Source organism: Gopherus flavomarginatus, chromosome 7, assembly GCF_025201925.1.
Source record: "Gopherus flavomarginatus isolate rGopFla2 chromosome 7, rGopFla2.mat.asm, whole genome shotgun sequence".
NCBI lineage: Eukaryota > Metazoa > Chordata > Testudines > Testudinidae > Gopherus > Gopherus flavomarginatus.
In genome coordinates, this window is record NC_066623.1 from 56894306 (window position 1) to 56919888 (window position 25583).

Sequence of the window (25583 nt, forward strand, 5' to 3'; positions counted from 1 at the left end):
AACCATGGCAAATATGGCACAGGTTGTCCACAGGTAAAAGTTTACAAGGTGTTAGGTGCTTCCATTTGCCTGGATTCTTGTCTAATCTCCCAAGTGTATTTATTGTTTAGGGTCTGTCTACACAGCAGTTAGACACTCACGACTGGCCCGTGCCTGCTGACTTGGGCTAGGGGGCTCGGGCTAAGGGGCTGTTTAATTGTGGTGTAGACTTTCTGGCCCAGGCTGCAGCCCGAGCTCCGGGATCCTCCCATTTTGCAGGGCCCTAGAGCCCAGGGTCCAGCCAAAGCCTGGTTCAGCGGGACTCAGGAGACTTGGGTTCAGTTCCTAGCTCTGCCACAGACTTCCTGCATGACCTTGGACAAATCACTTAAATCTCTCTGTGCCTCAGGTTCCTGTCTGTAAAATGGGAATATTAGTTCTTCCTTTGACTGTCTGGTCTATTTCGATTGTAAGCTCTTTGGGGCAGGGACTGTCTGTGTTTGTGTAATGCCTAGTGCAGTGGGGCCCTGATCTAGGCTGCTGCTGTGATGCAAAGAATAGTGATTGATAGTGGGGAGAGGGCAGGTGTGGTACAACCCTGAGGATTGCTTCAGGGTAAAGAAGCAGCACTGGAAATGGGAATGTGTGGGGCCTGTGGATTGCATTGTGGTAAGAGGTGTGCACTGAGAACCCGTAGCCCTGCTGATTGAGTCAGGATGAGCGCAGTTGCATTAGTAATGAAAGAAGTTGGGAGTGCGGCAGAGCATGGAGGGGTTGCAGTGGTAATAAGGAGAGAGCAGAGATGCTGCACCCTTATGGGTTGCCTCAGGAGGTTTCATTGTAAATGCAAGTCTGGGTGGTCCATGAATTGTTAACTGGAGTGTGGGGCTCCAGAAGCAATGCAGGCTGCACTGTGGCTTGTGAATTGCCATGGGATAGAGGCAGGGCCGGTGCAAGGATGTTTCGCGTCCTAGGCGAAACTTCCACCTTGCGCCCTCTCCCGTCCCCGAGCCCTGCGGCAGCTCCCTGCCCCCCCCTAGCCCTGAGGCGCCCCTCCCCCCACGACAGCTCCCCGCTCCGCCCTGAGGCGCACCACCCTGCCATAGCAGCTCCTCCCCCCCCTGCCCGGGGAGCCATGCGGCAGCTGCCCGTCCCAGCTCACTCCTGCTCTGCCTCCTCCCAAGCACGCCGTCGCTGCTTCACTTCTCCCGCCTCCCAGGCGCCTAAGCTGATTGGCACCGCAAGCCTGGGAGGCGGGAGAAGTGAAGCAGCGACGGCGTGCTTGGGAGGAGGCGGAGCAGAGGTGAGCTGGGGTGGGGAGTTCCCCTGCGTGCCGCCCCCACCCCTTACTTGCTGCAGGCGGCCCTCCCTGCACTCCCCTGCCTCAGCTCCCTCCACCTAAATGCCAGCAGCAACCAGGGCGGCTGAAGATCCGGCCGCCGTGGTCGCCGCCGAAGAAAATGCCGCCCCCCAAATCCTAGTGCCCTAGGCGACCGCTTAGGTTGCCTAATAGGTTGCACCAGCCCTGGGTAGAGGGATGCACTGCAGGCACGTGTGTGGTGGCGGAGGAGTAAGGCACGCATGCTGCAGTGCTGTGAATTGCCTCTTGGTACTTAAGTTGCAGTGGTAATGGGGAAAGGGTTAGGGTTGCCCCAAACCCTACACAGGAAGTGATTTGCGGGTATGGGGCAGGGAGGGCATTGTTATTGCTGCAGTTAGAGAGAGAGAGGGAACGTGAGAACCCCGTGGATTGCACATAGGAGAGGCACTGAGAATGGGGGGATAGCAGAACAGGAGACAGGATTTGCATCCAGTGCATCACCTCTGCAGACAGCGAGACAGCTCTGCTATCCAGCTGTCCCTTCCCATTAGGCCTCTGCAGCTCGTGCTCTCCGCTGAAGAGAAATAGCTTGCAACATGCAGGCTGGCTACTGGCGTCAGCCGTGGTCTGCTGTGCCCCATCTGAGGAGAGGTCAGGTGGTTCCTATTGAGTCAGCAGCTTGATCTCTCTCGTCTGTCTCCCTTCATGCCTCCTTTAATCAGCTTCACTGCAGCCCTGCTTTCCCTGTTGACAGCCTCCTGTTTCCATGCTGTGCCTGTGTGCTCCACCCGCTTTTCCCCCTCCCGTCCCGCCTGAGTCCCATCTCTCACTCTGTTTTCTAGGAAATGTGAGTCTGGAGTTCAAGACTCTGTCTCTGAGCCTTGTTCCTCATCCGGCACCCCTGCCCCCTGTGACATGGTGCTACTACGCGGCAGTTGGGCTGGGAATCGATGGGAGAGCACGATGAATTGGTTTTCTGTTTTGTAAGAAAATTTAGCTCTGGGGAAGGAATGTGCTGGATTTGCAGCTCTGGAGGCTGAAGCCCTCTCTCCCCAGGGCTGGCATTGGGCAAGGTTCTGCCATGGAGGGACCACCTACAGGGTAGATCCCTCACTGGATCCTTGGCAACACTGGTGAGATTGGCAACAACTCTACCCGTCGGTGCGGTGGTCTCCGTGGTGTAGGTCCCTGTCCACTGGGAACTCTGCCAAAACCCCAAGTCACTGAGCAGTCAACAGAAAATGACATTTGGTCACTTAATGCACCAGGCCAGATTCAGTCCAGTGACTCAGAGGAAGGTGATGAGGGGAGACAGCTTGGAAGCTTGTCTAGCTTTGGGTTTATTGGAGGGTGTGGAGGAGTGTGGAAATGGATGCAAACATCGTAAAAGCAGTGTTATTCAGGGATCCAAGCCTCTGATCCACATCTGATCCATGGGAGATTCAAAGCCAGCAAGCTAAGCGGCAGCATAATGCTCAAAGCACTGGCAGGTGAAGGAGAAAAGGAGGCAAAGGAAGGTGGTTATCAGAGCATTCAGTCTGATTAGAGACTGAACTACCCTCAGATATGATTTGCAAACTATCCCGTCTTTTCCACAGAGGGGTGGAGGGAATTCCCCCTCTTATGGTAACGGCCAGACACTTGGGGGTCAGCGACTGATTGATGTGGATGGTTTGGCATCATGCAAGAGAAGCATCAAAGTCTGCAAAATATACTGTGAAAAGCAAAGCAAAGTTTTTATTTGAAGGTGATGTGTGTTTCTTGCCACCGAGGGCCTTCCGAGCTGAACATCTGTCTATGGTTTGTGTGAGTATGTGTGTACACACAGGGCTGCTTATCATGTGCAAGGGTGCAGTTTGGAACAAACTACCCTAGAGGCATGATGCTAATCAGACCCAGCCGGCTCCTTCTCCTACTCCCTCAGACAGCTGTGTGCATGCTGGAAGCTCCCAGCTGTAAATGCATCTGGATTTTCTGCTCTTGCTCTCTGATAGCCAGAACGACTCCCTGGCTGGCAGCAAATAGAAATGCTTCATCTGCACTTGCTTATATTTCTGTTTCTTAAAAGCATGTCAACAGGCTCCCATCCTGTGCCCAGAGCAGTATTGCCTAATGATCTGCTCCCCAGCTCAGGCAGGTGGATACCCATGTGTAAATCTAAAAGGGATCTCTGTAGTTTTCCAGAGTCAGATCCAAACCCTGCTCTTTCTGGGCAGAATCCAGCCTCTACCTATTGGGGGTCAGGAGGGAACCTTCCCTGGGGGCAGATTATCCAATCGCCTTTAACCTCAGGGTTCTTCCTCTGGAGCAGCTGGTGCTTTGCACGGTCAGAGACAGGACACAGAATGAGATACGCCCCTGCTCTGATCCATTCTGGCACTTCGTATCTTCCTATCTCAATGCTCAAGCCATTCCCTCCTCATCCCTTGCCCAAAGGGAAAAGGTGGGCTTCACATCATGTCCACAAGGATCAGGGGCCAGTAGCCATAGGACCTTTAGGTAGAATGCCCTGCTAGCACCCCTGCTTATAGTCACTCAGCCACCTATGTTGCTCAGGGCATTGGCTCAGTCCAGTTGATGGTGAAGGGGCTGCCAATGGTAAATCACTCTGCCTTTCCCCAGGGAAATACGTTGATGGGTTTTTCTCTCTGTCAAACTTGGTGGAACTTGGTGCTTATGAAAGTGATGGATGGGTAGCACTGGCTAGATCCAGGGATTCAACTTATGCTGCTCTCACAGTGCATCTCAATCCATACTCACAGTTCACCTACTGTTCCTATCCTGGCTCCCATGCACTGCCAGTGCACCTGATCTGTAACCCCACGGCCATTCCAGTGCTGCATAGCCACATGGCTCTTCCTGTGCACCTCTGTCCTCACTCACAGCACCCCTTGCTATTGCAGTGCTGGGTCCCACATACAACTCTGCCAATGCACTTCAGTCCTGACCTGCTACCCCACAGCTCTCCTCAGGCTGAATACGCTCACAGCTTTGCCAGAGCACCTCAGCCCATGTCACGCCTACCTGCTGTTCCAGTTCAGAAGCCAGATTTCCCTCCTGCAGGGTACAAATAACTCCGTTAATGTAAACAGGAATTCCCCGTGCTAGGCGGAACAACTGGGGCCCTGGGCCCTTTGCGTATCTGCACTGCATCTCCGTTTTCCCACCCCCCAATAAAAGACCTTCGCACAGTGCTTCTTCTCGAATATGAAATGACGTCTTTGACTCCACACTGGCAGCAACAGGTGCTTTCTAGGTCCCCCATCAACTGGCAGTGTCTGTCCCCAGGAGATATGTCATCAGGTCCATGTGGCTATGTGATGCTCTTATCCCAGGTGCACACACCTGCATTTAAGCTCTTGAGCCCTAGTCCAAGTGGGGGGGGAGGTTCCTATTGATGGCGGTGGAGGTTGGTCAGGAACTTTGTGCCTCTCTGGATACTGAGAGAATGTCTGGCTATCCTTCAAGCGTCCCTGATCCTCTCAGGAATGCTTTATCCTTCCCATGCGACCAGACTCTCTCCTCAGCTTAGCGGCAGCGCTTTGGATGTGACGCCATTGTGCTTTTGCCATGACGTGTCCACGGTCATGGCTGGCACCTTGACAGTTAATCTGGAGTCTCCAGGCTGAGTTGGATGTGAGACCCTCTCACTTGACCAGCAAAGGAGAACCTCAGCGAAACAAACTAACCCTGGTCACAACACTGCGATGCCTCAGGCTGGTCTGGCATGATGACCAAGGGATCTCAGGGATGCTCTGTACTATGAGAACACACTATCACTGTAAGGATGGGTGGGAGCCTCATGCCAGGGACCAGCGCTGGGCAGGAGCTCATGCACCTTAGACACTGCTCTCTTCTACCTTTGGACGTAGCTTCAGAGAGACTAAGCTGCTCTTCGCTGCCTTCACCTTTGGCACACTGCAAATGCTCTGCCGAAATGCCTGCCTAATCGCAAGCACCACGGGCAGCCCAGCACCAGCTGCTGGGAAGCCCTTCCTGGAGACATCACTTCCGTCAGCAGGGACCGGGGAACGGAGAGCCTCCCAGGTTGGCAGGGGCAGGAGAGAGGACTTTCCTGCAGAATGGGAGCTTGGTGAGGGACATAAAAAGACAACCAGAGTCTCAGATGACTTCAGCAGCCTGGGTGCTTAGCTTGGAGTTGGCTGGTTCAAGTATTTCCCAGTGTCTGTGGAGGGTACTTTCGGAGCTTGCTCCCAGCCCCACATCTTCACTGGCCTGTCGGCGGGGAAGGAGCTCCTATTTTTGAACAGCAATGGAATTCCTGTGGAGTTACACACTGTGTCCTTAGCAATACCCAGAGAATTCAGCATGATTTATGTTACAGCACGGGATATGTGCTGGCCTCAAAAACTACGCATAGGCTGGGGTGAAAAGATATTTTCCCATCTGATATCTGGAATGGGCAGAAGACTTGAGACCTAGAAATATGCAAATACGCTGCTCTGGATGCCAGGGACTGCAGTGAAAGCTCACCCTCCCCCACACCCTGGGAGGCTGTTTTGTGCCCATGCCATTGACAGGGTCCTGAATCTTCCCATCATATAGTTTATTAGTTAAGCCTACTTATTCCTTCCTCCCTCCCAGAAAAGGGCTTCTGTAACACTGACAAACCCCAGTCATCAGCGGGCAGGATTCAACTTGTGACATCTAGAGCTTAGTTCATGGAGCTCTCCTACATGAGCTAAAAGCCAACTGGCTGTTAGCTAAGGCTGTAGAGCAGACTCATTTTATCTCTCTCTAAGTGGTCTCGGTGCCACTAGATGGGACAGAACACCAGACCCAGGAGGTGTGTGGGTTACACTTCCATCACAGATGCTCTCTCCAGCTCCTAGAGCCTGCACTGACCAAACACAGCACCACATCCCTTCCCTTCTCCTGGCTACACACAAACAACGCTCCTTCCCCTGCGGTGGAGAAGCCTAAGCTGATGAAAGCAGCTGCAGCCCTGTCCCTACAGGCTGTGGTGTTAACTTCCCCGTAGAGCCACATGCCCCAGTGCATGGCACAGAGCAAGCAGAATGACACCTCCACTCCGGCAGGCTGTGAGAGCATTGCAGCTACAAAGGTGCAGAGCTGAATGCATGGCACAACACAATGAAAGTGGCACCTCTACCCCTGCAGGCTGCGGTGCCTTGTGCATGGCATAGCATGAGGAGATGCGCACCTGTAGTGTGGGAGGATGTTTCCTTTGCAAGACCACTACAGTCATATATGTTCTCTACCCCTGCTTACTAAATTCTCCTCCAGTTGATTTCATCAGGGTTGCACTGGGATAACCCAGGGGAGAGTTTGGCTGACGCTCACCAGTAGCCTGCATACTTGGATGAAGAAACACTTGTTTTGCTTCATTTGGAAAACCCAATAGCTCCTCCTTTTTCTCCTTCAGCCTTTTTTTTTTTCCTCATTGTTTTTGTATTCCTTACTCCTGGATGTCAACTCACACCAGCCTGCCGGCCATGCGTGTCATCCAATTTGGAATCCTCTCATTTGGGGGAGCTGGGAAGTTATTTGGGGAATGGGGGAGGGTTGTAGCTTAACCAGTGTGTGGAGGCAGAAGGAGGTGGGAGGCTGATCCCCCATCCCTCAGGAGAAAGTAACGGAACTGCCGAGGACGAGGGCTAGCATAACTTTGGCAGCTGAGCCAACGACAGGCAGAGACGCCAGTTGCATGCTCATAGGGGAATTGAGGGAAATCAGAGAATTGTCCATTCCGGAAATGTTTTGGTCTCTCTAGCATCTTTGGGGAGATTGGCGGGAAGATCTGTGTGCTTACATTGCTGCTGTGGGAGAAATCAGGGACCGTTCCTCTCTCTAGCCCATCACTCACCCCCTAACATGGCCCTGAACTGCACAAGTCTCTCGAGGGAGGAAATTATAGTTCCTCACAATTAAGGGTAGAAAAAAAATGTTGCTGGTGTCAGGGGACCAGCAGGCGACGGCCAAAAAAACATCATGTCTCCAGAAGAGAGGCGTCAGGAATATCCCTCTGAACACTACTGACGTCAGCCCCCGGAATCTGGATGGCTTGGGAGGGCTTGAGGCTGTTTTTCCAAGATATCACAGGTCAAGAAGCAATGTTATTTTTAAAACCTGGGTCCCCCGAGCAGCCCATGTGCACGAGGGAGCTTTTCTCCTACTTCCATTCCTGTTATGTTTGTGCTTCTGTTCCTTCTGAGTCATGCCACAGAAATGTCCTCCAGGTTTATTTATGGGCTCAGGAAGGGATTTTCTCCCTCCACCCCCGCCATGTGCTCTGTGTGGTTTTTGGTTGGTTGGTTTGTTTTTGTCTCCTTCCTCTTAAGCATCAGAGGTGGCTACTGCTAGAGATGGGATGCTGGCCGGGGTCAGCTGGTGCTCTGAAGTGGCACCGAGCATTCTGTCTCTCAGGTGCTTGGCTGGCTGGTTCTTGCTCCTGTGCCCAGGTTTAACTGATCACCTTCTGTGAGGTCAGGAAGGGATTTCCCCCAGGTCAGATCGGCAATGAGCTTGGGGGGTGGGGTTCACCTTCCTCTGCAGCCGGAGGTACCGGACGTTTGTCAGGATCGTGTGGGTACATCTGACATCACAGGGGCCTCAGGTATTGGTGCATCTCGGTCCCGTCTGTTCGCAGCCTGTGTCACATAATAGTGTTGTCTCCAGAGGGTTTCAATACTTGGTTTAGTTGGTGTGGTGGTGTTTAGTGTGTGGGGTGCTGCTGATGGCCTGCATTATGCAGGAGGTCAGGTGAGTTGATCTGAGGGTCCCCTTTCCTGATTGCTCCTGTCCTGGTGATGAGATGGTGTCATCATGGCGCATGTTGGGGATGGCCTGGTGACTAACATGGCAGGGGAAGTGTTTTCTGGGAATGCTGCTTGTGATGAGAAGTGGGGGATCTTGGTAAGAAATGGGATCCTCTCAGCCCCACCCTGGAGCACAACCACTGGCTCCAGCCAAGGTTTCCCAAAGTGACTAGTGATTTGGGGGTGACTCCGTTTTTGGGGCACCTGAGACACCGTCAAGGGGCTTGATTCTCAGAGGAAACAGACTCAGCGCTTTGTGAAAACAGGCACCTGGAGGTGGTCTCAGTTTGGGTACCCAAAAATGGAGGTGCCTGATATTGCCAGTCAGTACTGAAAATTTTGGCCATTTCAGAATCCAAATTCAAAATGTTCTCTTTGGTTTTCCCGTGCCCCATGGGCCTGCTTTTAGCCTGCTTCAGAGGCCTTGTTTCTCTCTTCCAATCCCTTTCTGCTCCCACATTCTGCCAGCCACAGCCTCCTCTCTGTCTCTCCATCCTCCCCTGGGGGGGCAGGATGAGCTTTCAATGCAGTCCCTGCATCCAGAACAGCGTATTTGCATATTTCTAGGTATCATTAAGGCTTCTCCCCATTCCAGATATCAGATGGGAAAGTATCTCTTTACAGACCCAGACTAACACGGCTACCCCTCTGATACTATCTTTTCACCCCAGCCCATGTGTAGTTTTTTGGTCTCTCTGCCGTCACTGAATGCTGCAGCTTCTGTGAAAGCCGGTATGTAAAGTACAGTTGCATTTTTTGTTTGCCTGCATGAATGGGCGGGGGTGGGGGAGGGGAGGTCCCTTGGTATCTAGCCCCCAGTAGGGAGAAGTGGCTGAATTCCCCTCACAATATCTCCCTACCATATAACTTACAAGCTGCAAATTGCTACGGAAAGATCATGATAGCATGTGATAAATGAGGCCTTTTTCACCATTAATTATTTTATCAGCATTGTGCTGTATATTTATTCTCTAAAATGCTACATTCCCATGGTGGTGTGTTTTTCTCCCAGAAATCTGTTGCTCCAGGTCACTCAGGGCCTGATCCAAAGACTTTCTAGTCAATGGGACTCTTTCCACTGGCTTCAGTGGGTCGTGGATCAGACACTGTGTCCTTGAGTGGACACAAATATATGCCCTTCTTTGCTGGGGCTGGCTGTCACCATATTGCGGTGGCTAATGGGGTTCATGAATGCATTAGCAGTGAGAGCTTTGTGGCAGGGCAACGACTCATCGGCACCGCGCCTCCTGCTGGTTGTCCAGGGAATTAGCTCTTCCAGCCCGGAGCGCCCTCTGCAGGCCTGTGTCTCGCCTGCTGCTGGCCCCTGTGCCCTTTGCCCAGGGGTTCTGCCCACCACAGTATCCCCTCACTCTGGGTCTCCCCGCCCAGGGGAACCCCCAACTCCCTATCCCCACCTTGCCTCAGTGGCTACTGCCAGTCATCATCTAGCCCCCGCTCGCTGGGGCAGATGGCAGTCTGTAAACTACTCATCATCAGCAAGGGAGGTTGGACTAGCTGCCTCTGCCTATTCCTGGGCGGCCCCTCTGCAGCCCTAGTACCCTTCTGTGGGCTTTTAGCTTGGCCTGCAGCCTGGGGCTTTGCTAGGCTGGAGCTCCCCCAGCTCCCTCTGCCCTTCCCCAGCACTGCTCCACCCTCGATAACCTTCTCGGCTTCCCCGGCAGCAAGGTCCTTCTCTCTCAATGAAGCTAGAGAGAGTGTCTCTCAGCCCTGGTCTACACTATGAGTTTAGGTTCAATTTAGCAGCATTAGATCGATTTAACCCTGCACCGTCCACACGACGAAGCCATTTTTGTCGACTTAAAGGGCTCTTAAAATCAATTTCTGTACTCCTCCCCGACGAGGGGATTAGTACTGAAATCGACCCTGCTGGGTCGAATTTGGACTAGTATGGACACAATTCAATGGTATTGGCCTCCGGGAGCTTTCCCAAAGTGCTCCATTGTGACCGCTCTGGACGGCACTCTCAACTCAGATGCACTGGCCAGGTAGACAGGAAAAGCCCTGCAAACTTTTGAATTTCATTTCCTGTTTGGCCAGCGTAGCAAGCTGATCAGCACAGGTGACCACAGTAGTCCGGAATCACAAAAGAGCTCCAGCATGGACCAAACGGGAGGTACTGGATCTGATCGCTGTATGGGGAGACGAATCCGTGCTATCTGAACTCCATTCCAAAAGACAAAATGCTGGAATATTTGAAAAAATCTCCAAGGGCATGATGGACAGAGGTCATAACGGGGACCCGCAGCAGTGCCGCGTGAAGCCTACCAAAGAACCAGAGAGGCAAATAGCCTCTCAGGGTCAAAGCCTCAGACATGTCGCTTCTATGATGAGCTGCATGCCATTCTAGGGGGTGCCTCTACAACTACCCCACCCCGTTCTTCCCTCCTCCCCCACCCCTCCCAGGCTATCTAGGCAGTTATGCCCCCATTTGTGTGACAAATTAATAAAAAATGCATGAATTTGAAACAACAATGGCTTTATTGCTTCTGCAAGCAGTGATCAAATAGGAGAGGGGAGGGCGGCTGGCTTACAGGGAAGTAGAGTGAACCAAGGGGGCGGGTTTTCATTAGGGAGAAACAAACAGAACTTTCACACCATAGCCTAGCCAGTCATGAAACTGGTTTTCAAAGCTTCTCTGATGCATTGCGTGCCATGCTGTGCTCTTCTAACAGCCCTGGTGTCTGGCTGCGTGTAATCAGCAGCCAGGCAATTTGCCTCCACCTCGAACCCCGCCATAAACATCTCTCCCTTATTCTCACAGATATTGTGGAGCACACAGCAAGCAGTAATAACAATGGGAATATTGGTTTTGCTGAGGTCTAACTGAATCAATAAACTGCCCCAGCAAGCTTTTAAATGTCCAAAGGCACATTCTACCACCATTATGAACTGCTCCTTACTACTGTCCAGGCTTCATGATCCATGGGAACAAGGGGTAGGCTGGGATAGGTGCGACCGCGTGGTGCTGCCAACTGCAAGAGCAGTCTGAGGCAGAAGCCTCCAGCTGGTATGATATTCCAGGCAGGACTGAATCTCCATTAGACGAAACTTAAAGAAGAGAATGACCTGGAGTCATTCCCATTTTTGTCTAGGCGCCCCCGACTGACCTCACCGAGGTTGGCCAGGAGCACCCTCGACGACAGCTAGCAGTTGTATTGTACTGTCTGCCATCTGCAAGGCAAGGCAAGGGGATGCTGCTGTGTAGCACTGCAGTACCGCGTCTGCCAGCAGCACCCAAGAGACATATGGTGACAGTGAGCTGAGTGGGCTCTGTGCTTGCCGTGATATGTCGTCTGCATGGGTAACCCAGGAAAAAAGACGAGAAACGATTTTTTGCCATTGCTTTCACAGTGGGAGGGAGGGAGGGAGGGAGGCCTGACGACATGTACCCAGAACTACCCGTGACAATGTTTTTTGCCCCATCAGGCACTGGGAGCTCAACCCAGAATTCCAATGGACAGCGGAGACTGAGGGAGCTGTGGGATAGCTACCACAGTGCAATGCTCCGAAAGTTGACACTAGCCTCGATACTGTGGATGCACAATGCTGACTTAATGCGCTTAGTGGGGACACACACAAACGACCGTATCAAATCGATTTCTAAAAAATGAACTTCTATTAAATCGACCTAATTTCATAGTCTAGACATACCCTCAGGGCCAGCTGTGGCCTGACTGTAGTGTGGCCCCCACCTGTGTCTGCTTCCCCCAATCAGCCTAGCTTTTCCCCTGCCCCAGCCCTCTCCCAGGGCTGTTTTAAGCCCTTCAGGGCAGAAGCAGGGTGACCACCGTGCTATAAGCTTTAATACATGATGATAATGAATCCCTTGGACTGATGGCTAGCTTTGCTCAGGCACCCGCCCAACAGCAGCTGGAAGAGGGAGCTGCTCAAGAGGCATTGGCAGGTGCCTCACAGAGCCTGCCAGTGTAGCCAAGCTCTGGATGCCAGGAGCTGCATCCCAGAGTAGGATGGAGGAACAGAGAGGAGGCTGCTGCTTGCAGAATACAGGAGCAGAAAGGGATTGGATTCTGAAATGGCCAGAAGTTTCAGAAGTGACACATGATTTCAGGCACCTCCATTTTTGGCTGCCCAAACTCTGAGCCCCTTGAGGTGTCTTGGCATGTCTGTATGTGCATGTCTCTTGGACTGATTGATTCTTCCCCTCATTTCAGATATCAGATGGGAATGTATTGTTTCACCCTGGCCCACGCTTAGTTCTTTGGTCCGTATGCCATCACTGAATGCTGCAAAGTGGAGGCAGGAGTCCAGTTGGAGCAGGGCAGGGCAGAGATCCAGGTACAGAGCTGGGAGGAGAGCAGGGAAGGGTCATCACTGAAAGAAGGTGGGTGAGGTATGAATGGAGGAACAGAGAGAGAATAAGGATCTGACTTCAGGTCTGTTTCAGGGAGAGCTCAGCCCCTTGAGAAACCTGGGGGTGTCTCACTGAAATCAATACAGTTATAAGCACCTATCTCTCCTTTCTCCTTTTGGGTGAACACCCTTTCTCTCCCTTGAGTTCCCCCTTTTCTCTTTCCTAGAGCGAGTCCCCTTCTCTTCCCCCACAGTGGGGGTGGTCTCTTCCTTTCCTCTCTCTCCCTGGAGTCACCTATTTATCTCTCCTCTCATTTCCTCTCTGCATTGTTCTTCCTTCCCCCTTTTCTCTCTTCTTGGGGGTCCCCCGGATTCCGGCTGCCCCAAGACAGGTACCTTCTCTAAGAGCAGAATTACCTCTTAACTAGGGAGAGACTATAAATAGCAAGAATTATTTATATTTGTTTGGCTGCATCTCTGCCCAAGCCCTTTAACTAACATATGACTCAGCATTAAGGTAATGAATTAACAGTCTTGTTGGACGTCTCCCTAAAACTGGCCAAGCCTTCCCAGACTTTCCCAGAATGCACTGGATCTCAAGGGATGGATTCTCTGAGGCTGCTTCTGCTCTGGTTGTTCCCAGGCCTCTCCCAGGGCCCTGTCCTACACCAGTTCAGCACAATCCTACTGCTTCCTGCTGCACTGAGATATCTGCTGACTGTCTCCCGTTCCCTGTCCCTGCAGGGCGTACATGAGCGTGAAGGAGCTGAAGGAGGCACTGCAGCTGAACAGCACACACTTCCTCAATGTCTACTTTGCCAGCTCCGTGCGGGAGGAGCTGGCCGGTGCCGCCACCTGGCCGTGGGATAAAGAAGCCCTCAGCCACTTGGGTAAGCCATTCCCCTTATGTGACTCCCATGTGTCAGCTTCTCCCTCTGTGACTGATGCACAGGGGGCAGCTGCCTGCTACAACTCTCATAGGGCATGGGGAGGCAGGTGGGGCCAGCGATCTAATCCAAAGCCCAATGGAGTCAGTGGCAAGACTCCAGTTGGATCAGACCCTGTGGCCTTCAGCATATGCAGCAGAGGCCTGTGCTTTGGAGCTAGGAGTTCTGCGTTCATCCCAACTAGGGGCTGTTATACTTGAGAGGGCCAGCCCCTTGGGGTAGGGATGGAGCACAGGAAGAGCACTTCCTCAGGACAGGTGCTTCTCTCCAGGGGAGCTGTGATTGGGTTCATATGGAAAGGAACAAGGGAATCTTAATGTCAGGCCTGACTATGGCCACACCAAAAGAGTTGGCTTGGATGTGCCAGAGAGGTTCAGAGTAAGAAGGTAAGTGATGTGGATCCATCCAAATTCATTGGTGTGACCCCCAAGAGAAGCTTTGGAGAGAGGTTCAGAAAAGTTCCTTTTTCTCTTTTTGAGAGCAGAGGGGCTACAATTCTGGCAGGGAGTGGGCAGGCAGGGCTGCCCTATGAGCTGTGCAGCTTCCAAGGAGGGTGCTTGTTCTCTCCCCGCCACAGCATGCTTCTGTCTAGCCCTACAGAGCCAGAACTCCCCCGCTGGGGTAGCACACAAAGAAAGGCAGCAGGGGCTGCAGAAGTAGCAATGCTGGGTTCACAGATTAGCTGTGTGTACAATTCGCAGCCTTCCTTTTGTGATTTCAAGAGAACTAAAAAAGAGATGTGAACACTTCCAGAGCAGGCTCCTCTGGGCAGACATCAGTGCAGATGCCAGATCTAGTCACTTTTTTAGATCCTGATCCAACACCCAGCAAAGTCAATGGAAACATTCCCACTGCCTTCAGTAGGCTTGAGAACAGGCCCCTAAATCAGCCCCAATAAAAGGTGTGAGCTGCTCCCCTAATGGGGCACAGACAGCTGCTGTTCAAACAGAACTGATGTGGTTCATGTTTCCTTCTCTTCTGCATGTCTTTTTCTTTTTTCTCTTTCTTCTCTTTCCCTCTTTTTTTCTCCCTCCCTCCCCTCCCTCTCTCCGCTCTCAGACATTTCTGGCAGAGCCCTTTACTCTTTGCAGTCAAAACATCTTACTGAGCAACACTTATGTAACTGGAAGTAATTGCTCCCGGCACCTGCATGCCAGACCTTGACCTTCTGCTTTCATAGCGTGGGATGTTCAAACCTTCAAATTCTAAACAGCCACTGGAGCGCTGTTTTAAAGTTATCATTACCAGTTTCCTTTCTTCAGCGTGCTGAATGCTCACAATGCCGTGGATTTTGGGGCTGGCTTCTCAGCTGCAGAGTGCTCCACTTGCTTGTTGAGGAAGGCAGATCTCCGTGGGATCCATTGCTTTGGCTACTGTCATGGTATAATCCCCGCTCTGAACCTTAGCGTCCAAAAAGATGGGGTACCAGCATGAATACCTCTAAGCTTAATTACCAACTTAGAACCTGTAGCGCTGCCACCAACCAGGAATTACAGTGCCTGGTACACTCTGGTCCCCCCAAAACCTGGCCCGGGGACCCCCAAGACCCAGACCCTCTGGATCTTAACACAAGGAAAGTAAACCCTTTCCTTCACCGTTGCCTCTCCCAGACTTCCCCTCCCTGGTTTATCCTGGAAGACCACTGTGATTCAAACCCCTTGAATCCTGAAACAGAGAGGAAAATGCACCTTCCCCCCTCCTTCTTTCTTCCCCTCCCAGACGCTCCCTGAGAGAGAAAGTAATCCTAACACAGAGAGAAATCAGCCTCTCTCTCCCTCTTCCCTCCTTTCTCCCCACCAATTCCCTGGTGAATCCAGACCCAGTCCCCTGGGATCTCACCAGAATAAAAAAACAATTAGGTTCTTAAACAAGAAAAGCTTTTAATTAAAGAAAGAAAAACAGTAAAAATGATCTTGTAAATTTAAGATGGAATAGGTATAGGGTTTTTTAGCTATAGACACTGGGAACACCCTCCCAGTCTAAGTATTCAAATACAAATTATAATCCTTTCAGCAAAATACAAATTTGAACTCCTTCCAGCCAAATACACATTTGAACTTCTTCCAACCAAATACACATTTGCAAATAAAGAAAACAAACATAAGCCTAACTCACTTTATCTACCTAGTACTTACTAATCTGAACTTATAAGAGCCTGTATTGGAGAGATTGGAGAGAAACCTGGTTGCACATCTGCTCCCTCTGAGCCCCCAGAGTGAACAACCACCAAAACTAACAGCACAGCACAAAAACTTCCCTCCCTCAAGATTTGAAAGTATCCTGTCCTCTGATTGGTCCTCTGGTCAGGTGACAGCCAGGCTCACTGTTCTTGTTAACTCTTTCCAGGCAAAGAGATATGAAGCACTTCTGTTCTATTAACTCTTACTTATCTGTTTATGACACGCCCCCCAAATCGGTGACAGTGTGGAAGTACACTGGCAGTGATTTCTCCCTAGAGCTTTAAAATAAACAGATCAATAAACACATGCATCCTTACATATGCCACTAATTAAGCAAAACTACAAGATCTTTCACACTGTAAGGACAACTTTTAACCAGTTGATTTTAGGGAACTTTCACAGGAGAGTGCGTCAACTTCTTGATCTGTTGCCACTGCAGACCTTTCCCGGTTGTGGAGAGGGTCACCTCTCCCACGGCACCGTTACTTTTCCCTTTATCGTAGACACTGTCAGGCCACTCAGCGTTATCTCCTCCCTGGGCTGTGAACTGACAAACCTGTAAGTCTCTGTAATAAAAGGGCTTGAGAGAATTAACGTGGTACACTAGGGGCTTTAGGGAGGAATTGGGAAATGCTATGAGGTAGTTAACAGCTCCTAGGCGCTCTTGGACCGTGAATGGCCCTTCCCATGATGCTTCCATTTTATGGGCCTGTTGCGCCTTTAAGACCATAACCTGGTCTCCTGCCTTGAAGGAACGCTCTCTGGTATGTCTATCATACCAGGCCTTTTGCTCTTTTTGAGCATCCTTTAGGTTTTCTTTAGCAAGGGCTAAAGAGTGTCGGAGGGTATCCTGTAGGTTGCTCACAAAGTCCAGAATGTTAGTTCCTGGAGTGGGTGTAAACCCCTCCCATTGCTGCTTTACCAACTGTAATGGCCCTTTAACCTCGTGGCCATACACAAGCTCAAATGGTGAGAACCATAAACTGGGATGTGGTACAGCCCTGTAAGCAAAGAGCAACTGCTGCAACACTAGATCCCAGTCATTGGAGTGTTCATTCACGAATTTACGTATCATGGCCCCCAAAGTTCCATTAAACCTTTCCACCAGGCCATTGGTTTGACGGTGGTACGAGGTGGCAACCAAGTGATTCACCCCATGAGTTTCCCACAGTTCTTTCATGGTCCCTGCCAGGAAATTTGTCCCTGAATCCGTAAGGATATCGGAGGGCCAACCTACCCTGGCAAAAATGTCTATTAGGGCCTGGCACACAGTTTTAGCCCTAGTGTTGCCTAGAGCTACTGCTTCCGGCCATCGGGTAGCAAAGTCCACGAAAGTCAGTATGTACTGCTTTCCTCTGGGGGTCTTTTTTGGGAAAGGACCCAGAATATCCACAGCTACTCGCTGAAATGGGACCTCTATTATGGGGAGTGGCTGGAGAGGGGCCTTGACCTGGTCTTGGGGCTTTCCCACTCTTTGGCACACCTCACAAGACCGGACATACTTGGCAACATCCTTGCCCATCCCCTCTCAGTGGAAGGACTTCCCCAATCTGTCTTTGGTTCTGTTGACCCCAGCATGGCCACTGGGATGATCATGGGCTAAGCTTAAGAGCTTCCCCCGGTACTTAGTTGGAACCACCAACTGTTTTTGTGGATGCCAGACTTCCTGGTGTCCACCAGAAAGAGTCTCCCTATATAGAAGTCCTTGTTCTATAACAAACCGAGATCTGTTAGAAGAACTGAGAGGCGGTGAGGTGCTCCGTGCCGCCACCCAAGCTTTCTGAAGGCTGTCATCTGCTTTCTGCTCAGTCTGGAACTGTTTCCTGGAGGTTGGAGACACCAGTTCCTCCTCAGACTGTGGACTTCAGCTTGGTCCTTCGGGAAGCGATGTAGGTGGTGGGGTTGTTTTCGTGGCTGGTGAACCGCTCTCCTCTGGTGTACCAGGTGGTATTTCAGGCTCTGGCTGAGGCTCTTGGGTCTGGTTGTTTGCTGCTTCTGCCAGTTCAGGCTCGCTGACGCCCTCTGGCATTGGGGTTGAAGATGTGCTTGCAAGCGCTGGCATCAGTGCTGGCAATGGTTCTGGTGCTGGTTGTGTTTCCAGGTCCGGGTCTGGGACTGGAAGTACAGTGGCTGTTGCAGTCGTTGGCAGGGAATCCGGGTCCACTACCTCTGTCTGGGTCTCTGCTAACACAGACGGGGCCTCTGTGGATGGTTTGGGAACAGGGATGGGTCTGGAAGCTTGCCTGGCTTGGCTGCGTGTAACCATTCCCACCCTCTTGGCCCACTTTACCTGATTGGCCAAGTCTTCCCCCAGTAGCATGGGGATGTGATAATTGTTATAGACTGCAAAAGTCCACATTCCTGACCAGCCTTTGTACTGGACAGGCAGTTTAGCTGTAGGTAAGTTTACCGCTTGTGACATGAAGGGGTAAATTGTCACTTGGGCCTTTGGGTTGATGAATTTGGGGTCCACCAAGGATTGGTGGATAGCTGACACTTGTGCCCCCGTGTCTCTCCATGCGATAACCTTCTTTCCGCCCACTCTCAACATTTCCCTTCGCTCTGAGGGTATTTGAGAGGCATCCGGGCCTGGGGATCTTTGCAGTGATGGAGATATAATGAACTGCACTCGGTTGGGGTTCTTGGGGCAGTTGGCCTTTATATGTCCCAGTTCATTACACTTGAAGCATCGCCCAGCTGACTGGTCACTGGGCCGAGGTGGGTTACTGGAGATTGGTGAGGTGAGAGAATAGGGAGTCGGCGGCTTTCCTTGGGTTGTAGGTGGGGTCTTGGGTTGCCCTCGGTTATGGGGTTTATTGTCGGCGTGACCCCTATGATATTCGCTCCCCTTGATAGTAGCTCTTTTCTCTTCTGCAACTTCCACCCATCTGACTCCAATCTCCCCCGCTTCAGTTACAGTTTTGGGCTTCCCATCTAGGATGTACCTTTCTATTTCTTCAGGAACACCCTCTAAGAACTGCTCCAATTGTATTAGGAGGTGCATGTCGTCCAGAGAGTTAACATTGGCTCCTGATACCCAGGCATTATAATTCTTTCCAATGTGACAGGCGTGTCGAGTGATTGACACATCTGGTTTCCACCTTAGGGCTCTGAACCTCCGACAGGCATGCTCAGGCGTTAGCCTCATTCTGATTCTGGCCTTGGTTTGAAAAAGTTTATAATCATTCATGTTCTCCTTAGGCATTTCAGCTGCCACCTCTGCTAGGGGTCCACTGAGCAGTGGTCTCAGCTCTATCATGTACTGGTCTTCAGAGATGCTGTACCCATGGCAGGTCCTTTCAAAATTTTCTAGGAAGGCCTCAGTGTCATCACCTGCCTTGTAGGTGGGAAATTTCTTTGGATGTGGAACAATAACTGGAGAAGGGTTGTTAGGGTTGACTGGAGCATGCTGCCTAGCTTGCGCTAATTCCAGTTCATGCTTTCTCTCTCGTTCCTTCTCTTCCCTCTCTCTGTCTTTTATCTCCAGCTCTCTCCTATGGGCAACCTCTCTTTCTCTTTCCCTCTCTTCCCTCTCTCTTTCTTTTATCTCCAGCTCTCTCCTGTGGGCAGCCTCTCTTTCTCTTTCTCTCAGCTCCATTTCTTTTTGTTTTATTTCTAGTTCTTGTTGTTTCTTTTCCATGTCTCGCCTGTGGTCTGCGTCTTTGATTTGTTCTTCTGCCTCCACTTTTGCTCGTTCCTGTTTCAGGGTATCTTTGGTAGTCATGGTTTCTGCTTTCTTGTGTTGGGGCACCCTCTGCTGTTTACTGCCTGAAATGCTGCTTCTCTGTTGCCTCCTTAGGGTTGCTTAGCAACAGAGTCGGTTTTTTTTAACTCCTTCTACCTAGCTATTCCTGACAGAGTTAGAAAGAAAAAAAAATTCATTTGCAAATGTGTTTTGCTGGTATATGGTGACTCACAACTGGAGTCCCTTTGTTTAAAAAAGATCCTTGTTAAACTCTAATGCCTCTGCCTTCAGGCAGTCTCTCTGCACAACCAGAAAGGAGAAAAGGAAAAAAATTTCTGGCTGTTTATTTATTTTTAAAAACCCTCTCTCCTGCTTACAAACAGCTATCAGAGAGAAAAGAGATAGAAAAAATCCTACTGGCTTTTGCTTCTAAACCCAAACCTTTCAGTCTGCCTGCAGATAGCTAGCAGGGAGAGAAATAAAAACCTCACTGGCTTTTGGATTCTATCTGATCTATCTATCTATCTATCCCACATGCTGCACACCATGTCATGGTATAATCCCCACTCTGAACCTTAGCGTCCAAAAAGATGAGGTACCAGCATGAATTCCTCTAAGTTTAATTACCAGCTTAGAACCTGTAGCGCCGCCACCAACCAGGAATTACAGTGCCTGGTGCACTCTGGTGCCCCCAAAACCTGGCCCGGGGACCCCCAAGACCCAGACCCTCTGGATCTTAACACAAGGAAAGTAAACACTTTCCCCACCATTGCCTCTCCCAGACTTCCCCTCCCTGGGTTGCCCTGGAAGATCACTGTGATTCAAACCCCTTGAATCCTGAAACAGAGAGGAAAATGCACCTTCCCCCCTCATTCTTTCTCCCCCTCCCAGATTCTCCCTGAGAGAGAAGTAATCCTAACACAGAGAGTAATCAGCCTCTCTCTCCCTCTTCCCTCCTTTCTCCCCACCAATTCCCTGGTGAATCCAGACCCAGTCCCCTGGGGTCTCACCAGAATTAAAAAACAATCAGATTCTTAAACAAGAAAAGCTTTTAATTAAAGAAAGAAAAACAGTAAAAATGATCTTGTAAATTTAAGATGGAATAGGTATAGAGTTTTTTAGCTATAGACACTGGGAACACCCTCCCAGTCTAAGTATTCAAGTACAAATTAAAATCCTTTCAGCAAAATACAAATTTGAACTTCTTCCAACCAAATACACATTTGCAAATAAAGTAAACAAACTTAAGCCTAACTCACTTTATCTACCTAGTACTTACTAGTCTGAACTTATAAGAGCCTGTATTGGAGAGATTGGAGAGAAACCTGGTTGCACATCTGCTCCCTCTGAGCCCCCAGAGTGAACAACCACCAAAACTAACAGCACAGCACAAAAACTTCCCTCCCTCAAGATTTGAAAGTATCCTGTCCTCTGATTGGTCCTCTGGTCAGGTGACAGCCAGGCTCACTGTTCTTGTTAACTCTTTCCAGGCAAAGAGATATGAAGCACTTCTGTTCTATTAACTTTTCTTATCTGTTTATGACAGCTACAAAGAATCATTTTCAAGGCTCAGCCACTTGTGACTGACAGTTATTTTCCTACAACCAGCTCCTTGGTCATACTCCTTCTCTTCAACCCCCTCTGGTTGTCCATGTGTGTCCCCTATCCTCTCCCTTCATCACCAGGCCTTTCCCAGCTCCTTTCCAGTGCATACCTCTGATTCTGTGTTCACTAAGAGGCGTGCAGAAGTCAGCAGGGTAGTCTGATGTTTCAAAACCTTGCATTTACCTCTGGGATCATCCAGCCTCAAATCGTAAGCAGAGCGAGGCACCTGCTGCAACATTTGAGTCAAGTGCTTCAACTAAAGGTGGTGGGATGGGGTGGGGGTTAGCTTGGCATTAGAGCCCGAGCTGGGAAGTTTGAATCTGGATCTGAACTTTCCCAAAAGTCAGGCATGGATTGAAGGCTTTGGTTTAAGCCCAGTCTCTTGTGAAGGAGGGTGACAACTTTGCATTCAATCAATAGGTGTTTCCACCACACAGACAACACTTCACATATTGTAGCATGCATACCTGTCTCAGTTCAGAAGAGGCCTAGGAACAAGCAGATAGTTCATTTGGACTTCAAAAAACAAAGCTTTTGACAAAGATCCAGATCCTCAAAGGTGCCTAATGCCCATTGGTTTTAATGGAAATTAGGCACCTAAATACCTTGAGAATCTGGAACAAAGTCCCTCACATGAGGCTATTAAAGAAAATAAGTAAACATGAAGTGAGAGGCAAAATATTGTAATGGATCAGAAGCTGGTTAAGAGATACCAGAGGTGTAGCCGTGTTAGTCTGTATCTATAAAAACAATGAGGAGTCCGGTGGCACCTTAAAGACTAAAAGATTTATTTGAGCATAAGCTTTCATGGGTTAAAAAAAACACTTCTCCATGCTTCTGAAGAAGTGAGGGTTTTTTACCCACAAAAGCTATGCCCAAATAAATCTGTTAGCCTTTAAGGTGCTACTGGACTCCTCGTTGGTTGAGAGAGAGAGAACTGAGTAGGGATAAATGGCCAACTTTTAACATGACAGAAGAGTGATTGTGTGGGATTGTCATAAACAGATAGCTAAGGGTTAATGTCTCTTACACCTGGAAAGAGGTAACCTGAAGCACCTGACCAGAGGACCAATCAGGAAACCAGACTTTTTCAGGTCTGGGTGGAGGGAAGTTTGTGTCTGAGTTCTTTGTCTTGTGTCTGTCTCTCTCTCGACTATGAGAGGATTTCTGTTTCCTGCTTTCTAATCTTCTGTTTCCAAGTTGTAAGTACAAATATAGTAAGGCAGTAAGGTTTCTATTGTTTTCTTTTGTATTTACCTGGGTATAGTTGCTGGAGTGTTTTGAATTGTATTCTTTTTGAATAAGGCTGTTTATTCATATTTCTTTTAAGCAATTGACCCTGTATTTGTCACCTTGATACAGAGAGACCATTTTTATGTATTTTTCTTTCTTTTTACATAAAGCTTTCTTTTTAAGACCTGTTGGAGTTTTTCTTTAGTGGGGAACTCCAGGGAATTGAGTCTCTGCTCACCAGGGAATTGGTGGGAGGAAGAAGTCAGGGGGAAATCTGTGTGTGTTAGATTTACTAGCCTGACTTTGCATTCCCTCTGGGTGAGGGGGGAAGAGAGATTAGCTCTCGGTACTTGTGTTTTCCAAGGCTGGGAACGGGGAGGGTGGAATCCCTCTGTTTAGATTCACGGAGCTTGCTTCTGTGTGTCTCTCCAGGAACACCTGGAGGGGGGAAGGGAAAAGGTTTATTTCCCTTTGTTGTGAGACTCAAGGGATTTGGGTCTTGGGGTCCCCAGGGAAGGTTTTTGGGGGGGACCAGAGTGCCCCAAAACACTCTAATTTTTTGGGTGGTGGCAGCTTTACCAGGTCCAAGCTGGTAACTAAGCTTGGAGGTTTTCATGCTAACCCCCATATTTTGGACGCTAAGGTCCAAATCTGGGACTAGGTTTATGACAGGGATGACCAAAAGTTCTGGTGATATTTTATATATTTACTAATATTCTAGAAAAGGGGTAAGCAATGAAGGGTCAAAATTTGCAGATGACACAAAATTATATAACACAGTCAAGAGTGGAGAAGACTGTGCATCTTCAGAGGGACGTAACCAAGACAGTTGAGTGGATAACATTACAGCAGATGAAATTCACTTCTAACAAGTGCATGGTACTGCACATTGGAAGGGATACCCTGAACTACTCAGACCTTCCACTCGGGAAGAAGCCCACCACAACTCAATAAAAACCTCTGCCCAATGCACAGCAGTGTTTGAAACTGCAAACAAAAAGCTGGGGTGAATATAATTGATGAGATAGAAAACAATGCCAGTTTATCCTTTAGTGAGAAGCCCTCACCTGTAATATTATTGTGTTTAGTTCTGATCATACTGGGCGCGCTGGGACAATACCTCCCTTCAGAGTCTGTCCACTTTGCCACCTACTTCGCCTTGGAGGGAACCACTGACAGGAGGAGTACTAGGCTCTGGTTAGAGTGGTTACACCAGAACTAGCTAGACTACCATTGTCATCGCCGGATGAAATGGTGGCTTTGACATACCCTTCCCCCCAGATGACTTCAAGCAGTTCCAAGACCTGCGCCATCTCAAATGAACTTCAGTTCCCACTAGAGGAAATCCAAGACTCCCAACACAAGCTCTTGGACATCCTCCACACCTCAGGACCTATGAGAATAGCCCTCCCTGCCGATGAGGCCATACTGGAACTGGCTAGGACAACGTGGCATAGCCCCGTCACCTGTGCTCCTACCCCCAAAGGGGCAGAGAGACACTGTTATGTGCCAGCTAAGGGCTCAGAATTTTTATGCTTGCAATCCAGCTCCCAGTTCGCTGGTAGTTCAGGTTGCTTCAGAAAGGTCCACGTAGCGACATCTTGGATCTATACCCAAAGATAAAGAAGGGGAATGCTTAGACCTGCTGGGAGGAAGGTTTTCTCGTCCTCTAGTTTACAGTTCAGGATAGCTAATTATCAAACACTATTGGCTAAATATGATTTCCTGAACTATGCTAAATTCGATGAATTTGCCAGCAGCCTCTCACAGCAGGTTTATACTCATTTCCAAGCTCTTGCTGAGGAAGCTAAATTAATAGCCAGAACTGCCCTCCAATCTGCAGTCAATATGGACAATACTTCCTCTAGAGCCATGGCTACGGCCATGGTTATGAGAAGAGAGTCCTGGTTTCATACCTCGGGGTTCGGCAGGGAGGTCCAGAACACCATCGAGGACCTCTCCTTCAATGAATCTCGCCTCTCCAATAAGACGATGAATGAGTTCCTACACACCCTAAAGGACTCTGAGGCTACCCTTTGATCGCTGGGCATCTGCACACCTGCCTGTAGGAGAAAGGTTCATCACAAGTCAACTACACCATGGTATAGTTCTCAACACTATTATCATCAGAGATCCTACAAACTACCATGCAAAAAGCAAAAGGTTCAAAGGTCCTGCTTCCCCACTAGGCTTGACGTCTCAGTCCCAGCCCCTGACCAGAAGATATTTTTGACGTGAGCTTGAGAGTTGCGAACCACTGAGCCTAACACCTCTTGACCCCATTATTCCATTCAGTGGTCATCTATCACTTTTTCGACACCTGGAATCCAATAACAATGGACAAGTGGATGCTGAATGTCATCCCCTATGGCTATATAATCACATTTGTAATGCTACCTGCTCCTTTGGGGACCACCCTCACACCAGTATCCTCACTCAGTAGGTGAGCTTCTTACTGAAGCAAGGAGCAATAGATAGTGTTCCTCCACAGTATCAAGGAACAGGTTTTTACTCAACCAACTTCCTAATACCTGAGAAGAAGGACGGGTGGGGACCAATCCGTGACCTCCATCATCTCAATCGCTTCATTTGCAAACTCAAATTTCACATGGTCATGTTGGTAGCAATAATTCCATCGTTAGAAAAGGGCATATGATTCATGCCTCTTGATATGAAGAATACTTACTTTTATGTCAGTATTCATCCTGCCCACAGACGTTTTCTCAGATTTATGGTGGCATCTGACCATTTCCAATGCAGAGTACTACCCTTCAGGATAGCTACCATCCCTAGAGTCTTTACCAAGGTATTTTCAATGGTGGCAGCTCACATCAGACGTTATGGCTTCATTATTTTTCCGTACCTCAAAGACTGGCTCCTCACTTGCAGATCCTGCCAAAAGGCTTACACATTGACCTCTATAATGCTCCACCTCTTCTCCTCACTGGGAGTCAGTGTAAACATCAAAGAGTCTGTTCTCACCCCCACACAGTCTTTGGACTTCATTGGGGCAACTTTGAATACTCTCACCACAAGGGTGTACTTGCCCACAGACAAGTTGTAGACTATAAACGAGACCATAGCTCGCATCACAAGCAAACCTTGGGTAACGGCCAAGGCATGTCTGGCTCTACTCAACCACATGGGCTTCTGCACTTAGGTCACTCTGTTCACAAGACTCCATCTTCGTTGTCTTCAAGCATGACTACAGTTGGTATACTCACCAAGCCATCATTCGGTGAACCTTCTGTTCACGGTTCCCGCCAAGGTACTATCTTCCTTCCTATGTTGGACAAATCCTTCCCACGTATGCATGGGAGTCCACTTTATCCCCTCTTCTCCGGACAAAACTGTAATTTCCAATGTGTCCCTAATAGACTGGGGAGCCCATATGGACAACCACATGACACAAGGAATGTGCACATCTCAAGAGTCCAGAATGCATATTGATGTCCTGAAACTTTGAGCAGTATGAAAGGCATGCAAGTTCCTTCTTCCATT

General features: G+C 49.6%; 1 protein-coding gene across 1 annotated transcript in view; it reads left to right on the top strand.

The window, feature by feature from the left end:
* The window catches only part of PAPPA2 (pappalysin 2), a 190148-nt gene that overhangs the window by 43473 nt on the left and 121092 nt on the right, over positions 1-25583 (top strand). The window contains exon 3 of the mRNA XM_050962976.1: positions 13177-13322. Coding sequence (XP_050818933.1) covers positions 13177-13322 — 146 coding nt within the window. The remainder of the gene's footprint in view (positions 1-13176; positions 13323-25583) is intronic.